This window comes from Bombina bombina, chromosome 8 (assembly GCF_027579735.1).
Source record: "Bombina bombina isolate aBomBom1 chromosome 8, aBomBom1.pri, whole genome shotgun sequence".
NCBI lineage: Eukaryota > Metazoa > Chordata > Amphibia > Anura > Bombinatoridae > Bombina > Bombina bombina.
Genome location: NC_069506.1, coordinates 41,506,014 through 41,511,013, shown reverse-complemented (window position 1 = coordinate 41,511,013; position 5,000 = coordinate 41,506,014). Strand labels below are relative to the sequence as shown.

The window sequence follows — 5,000 nt, the reverse complement described above, 5'->3', positions numbered from 1 at the left end:
TCTATTGTTGTGACTTAGATGATGATCAGATCACATTTTATGACCAATTTGTGCAGAAATCCATATCATTCCAAAGGGTTCACATACTTTTTCCTGCAACTGTATATACAGTCAAAGTAAAGGATGCACTCGCCAGGATTTTCTTTGTATCCTTTTAATGTAACATTTCGGGGTATTACCCTACCCCCTTCGCCAGACATACAAATAACTGCTCAAAACCTGCTTACCCTCCTGTCTTTTAAGCTATCTCTAGTGATGCAGTAGCAGGTTACGACCTGAAGCGCCACTCCCACTGGCTGACGTCATCCGGTGGCGACCTGCTCACTGTATACTCCCCAGTGTGAAAATAAACCCTTGATTGTGCTATAAGTCAGAATGGCTGTCAGATGGTTGTCATAGCAACCAAAATACATATACAGCCTAGGAAGTGAAGTTATGGCACTAAGCAACCAGTCAAATTGCTGGACACCAAAGGAACGCCCACCACCAGCCTAAACCAAAACATATAGTACAATGCATATTGTAAAAACAGAGGAGCGGCATATAAACGAAATTGCACAAATAACAATGCAAATAGCACAAGCTAGGAATAGGCTACATCAAAGAGGAAAAACAAATACGATCAATGGGATAGACCGATAGTGTATTTGTTTTTACAATATGCATTGTACTATACGTTCTGGTTTAGGCTGGTGGTGGGCGTTCCTTTGGTGTCCAGCGATTTAACTGGTTGCTTAGTGCCATACCTTCACTTCCTAGGCTGTATTTGTATCTTGGTTGCTATGACAACCATCTGACAGCCGTTCTGGATTATAGCACAATCGACCACTTGCATTGCTGTGATTCCTTCTGGTTTTGGGTTCTGTTTTTACACGGTTCCTCTTTCTCGTGTGATATTGGTTTTTAGAGGTGTTAGGGTTTATTTTCACATTGGGGAGTACTGTGAGCAGGTCGCCACCGGATGACGTCAGCCAGTGGGAGTGGTGCTTCAGGTCGTGACCTGCTACTGCAACACTTGATATAGCTTAAAAGACATGGTGGTAAGTAAGTTTTGAACTGTTATTTGTATGCCTCACGAAGGGGGCAATACCCCGAAATGTTACATTAAAAGGTAACACAGAAAATCCTGGCGAGTGCATCCTTTACTTTGACTGATTCTATCTATATCGTGGAAGCACCCTGGGTAGCTTTTCGTCTAAAACTGTGAGTGTTGGCCTACGGGACATTTATTTATTTATTTATTTACATATATATATATATATATATATATATGTGTGTGTGTGTGTGTGAACAATACATATCTTTTATAATTTTTGTTTCTTAACAATAATTAAATTGTACTTATTTGTCGGAAACATATTTTTAGGATTGCGCAAGTAGTGTAATTACTGTGATGTTAATACATAAATTGTGAATGTCAATACCTGAAATATACGTTGAGAACCTAATTTTACATAAATGGTTTCTTGTAAGTCTAAATTATGCATTTTAATTTCAGAACCTCAAATGCTGCTTTTAAAGAGGCGCTAAAACAAATAGAAATGAAGCCAGAATGTGGTGGGTTACCCATGATCTCTTTCCTCATTCTCCCAATGCAGAGAGTTACACGGCTCCCACTCTTAATGGATGTGAGTATTTCTGTGTATTTATATCAGAAGTAACTGTGTACTAATGATACTTTTATACAGCTGACATTCTAAGGTTTTAGGTTAGGTCAGTGTATCCACACTGTATTGAGGGGATCCTTGGTATCACATATTTATTGTTGGGAACTTCTTATAAATAAACTGACCTGTATAGTTTCTGTTTGTGGAGCAAATTCCGTAGTAGATTGTTGTTTTACAAAATAAATGTGTAAGTCTTGGTGGGTTGATTTTGAGTACATTTTCACCTGGAAAATTAGGACAATGTTCCTAGGGGGTGTGGCTTTGGTCCATGAGAGAGGTTTCTGTGAACAGGGGTGGGCATGGCTAGCACAGGCAGTGTCTGAGCAGCCCAGTGCCATGATTTCAACAAGACTGGGCATGGTATGGGTAGCCTATAGAGAGAGTTTAGGCAGAAGTGAGTCCTTTACATAGAGTAGCGCAATAACATGAACATGCAGGGAGTAGCACTGAACTTCTGTGGCCTCTCTCTGAGGAACCACATAGGTGCAAGTCAAGAGTGTCACATAGGACACACAGAATCTCAGCATTTTGGAGTTTAGTGGACAATCTATTGGGTTTCCTTTGAAGCTGAGGTTTAGAAAATGACTTTATAAAAAAAATTCTATATTATCTAAATGTACAACATGAATATTACCTGAAATATCAATCAGCTTTGTCTTGAATGGCAGTAACTATTTTGTTTCTGTAATTTTTGTCTAATTATTTATTTTATTTGTTTATATATTTAGACCATTTGTCAGAAAACCAGAATGAACAGTCCTGAATATGAAGCAACTACACGAGCCCTGAAGGCGATCAGTAAGGTTAGTATTGTGAAAATAGCCGTTACATTGTTCTGCCGTTTCCCTCCTCAGGCAGTAGAACAATATTGTACCATCCCTCTAATTATTTATCAATACTCAACATATAGATTTTCAGTCTTAGCAAAGACTCCTTTGGAAATATCCTTTCAATAGGTTTTCCTAATAAATATGAAATAATGGTAATGTATATATATATATATAGGAAAACAAGGAAACTCCTCGGCACACCAGGGATACAATAGGTAAAAAGCCAGTCTTTATTCGGTAGATAATAAAAACATAATCCTCATACAGCAACTTGGTAAAAACATGTTATATGAACAGGAACAGGGGGAACATCACCTCCTGTGACATCATACACGTTTCATGCCTCTGGGGCACTTGTTCACTGATATGGAACAGGTGGTGAAAGTACTCTTTATATACAGATTTCTGTCCAATGACATAACATCAATTAAAACACATTTCATTAACCCCTAAGTTCCTATCAAATACACAAATATCATAGTTAGTATAACCGCTCTATACTAAACCAATATATTTATATTTATTTAAGTTTTATTCTAAATTTTTATTTGTTCACTAATAGTTTTTTACACACACAGTATTTAAAGGAAGATTGTACTAAAGAAATTGAATTTCAAGCATTTAAAAAATGTTAAAAAGTATGTGTTTTTGGTAGACATATTGCCTGAAAAAATAAAATATAAAGTAAAATCTTACTGTATTTGTATGTATGTGTGTGTCTATATGTATGTGTATATATATATATATATATATATATATATATATATATATATATATATATATATATATATATATATATATATATATATATGTGTGTGTATATATATATGTGTGTGTGTGTATATACAGTGTATGTGTATATATATATATATATATATATATATATGTGTGTGTGTGTGTGTTGTTTGTATGTATGTGTGTATGTATGTGTGTATATATATATATATATATATATATATATATATATATATATATATATATATATATATATATATATATATATATATATATATATATATATATATATATGATTTCACAGAACAAACCTGGCTGGGGAGCAGTTTGGGGATCTCTAAAAGCTTCAGGGCTTGTGGACTCGGGAGGTGTCTTCTCTCCCCATAAACATCTTGGAGTTGAGAGCAATCTTCAATGCCTTGGTAGCTTGGCCTCAATTGTCTTTATTCCGGTTTATCAGATTCCAATAGGACAACATCACTTCAGTGGCTTACATCAACCACCAGAGAGGAACTCGGAGTTCCTTGACTATGAAAGAGGTGACTCGTATTCTGCAGTGGGCGGAAGCTCACAATTGTCTCCTATATGCCATCCATATTCCAGGAGTGGAAAACTGGGAGGCGGATTTTCTGAGCAGACAGACTTTTCATCCAGGGGAGTGGGCTCTCCATCCGGAAGTGTTCTCTCAGATAACCCTCAGGTGGGGGGTTCCAGAGTTGTATCTGATGGTGTCTTGTCAAAATGCCAATGTTCCAAATTATTGTTCAAGGTCAAGAGATCCTCAGGCCGCTCTGATAGATGGTCTAGCGGTTCCTTGGATCTTCTCTCTGGCGTACCTGTTTCCTCCATTTGCTTTCCTGCCATGAGTCATTGCTCATATCAAACAGGAGAGAGCATCAGTAATTATATTAGCTCCTGCATGGCCTCGCAGGACCTGGTTCGCGGATCTGGTAAGTATGTAATTTCTTCCACCTTGAAGGTTACCTCTGAGGAAGGACGTTCTAATTCAGAGTCCATTCCTCCATCCAAGCTTGGAATCTCTGAAGCTGACTGCTTGGAGATTGAACGCCTAGTTCTGTCTTGACGTGGATTTTCGGAAGCCGTCATTGATACTATGCTTCAGGCTCACAACCCTGTTACTCGCAAGATTTACCATAACGTATGGCGTAAATATCTTTATTGGTGCAAATCTAAGGGTTTCTCCTGGAGCCGGGTGAGTATTCCCCGTATTTTATCTTTTCTTCAGGATGGCCTGGAGAAAGGTTTGTCAGTCAGTACTCTGAAGGGTCAGATTTCAGCACTGTCTATTCTTTTGCTCAAACGTCTGGCAGATTTGTCAGATATTCAAGCTTTTGTTCAGGCTCTGGTCAGAATCAGGCCTGTATTTAAATCAGTTGCTCCTCCTTGGAGTCTTAATCTTGTTCTTAAAGTTTTGCAGCAGGCTCCGTTTGAGCCGATGCATGTTATTGATATAAATAGTTATCCTGGAAGGTTTTGTTTCTTCTTGCAATTTCTTCCGCTCTCAGAGTTTCTGAGCTTTCAGTGTGATTCCCCGTACCTTATTTTACATGCAGATAAGGCAGTCCTTCATACTAAAATGGGTTTTCTCCCTAAGGTGGTGTCGGATCGAAACATTAATCAGGAAATTGTTCCTTCTTTTTGTCATCATCCTTCTTCTCATAAGGAATGTCTTTTCCATAACTTGGATGTTGTGCATGCTCTAAATTTTTACCTGCAAGCTAATAAAGATTTTCGGCAATCTTCTGCC

General features: G+C 37.7%; 1 protein-coding gene across 1 annotated transcript in view; it reads left to right on the top strand.

Annotated features, from left to right (window-relative positions):
- ARHGEF16 (Rho guanine nucleotide exchange factor 16) overlaps positions 1–5,000 on the top strand; it is a 206,553-nt gene that overhangs the window by 172,930 nt on the left and 28,623 nt on the right. Inside the window, exons 8-9 of the mRNA XM_053690341.1 lie at positions 1,499–1,628; positions 2,396–2,470. Coding sequence (XP_053546316.1) covers positions 1,499–1,628; positions 2,396–2,470 — 205 coding nt within the window. The remainder of the gene's footprint in view (positions 1–1,498; positions 1,629–2,395; positions 2,471–5,000) is intronic.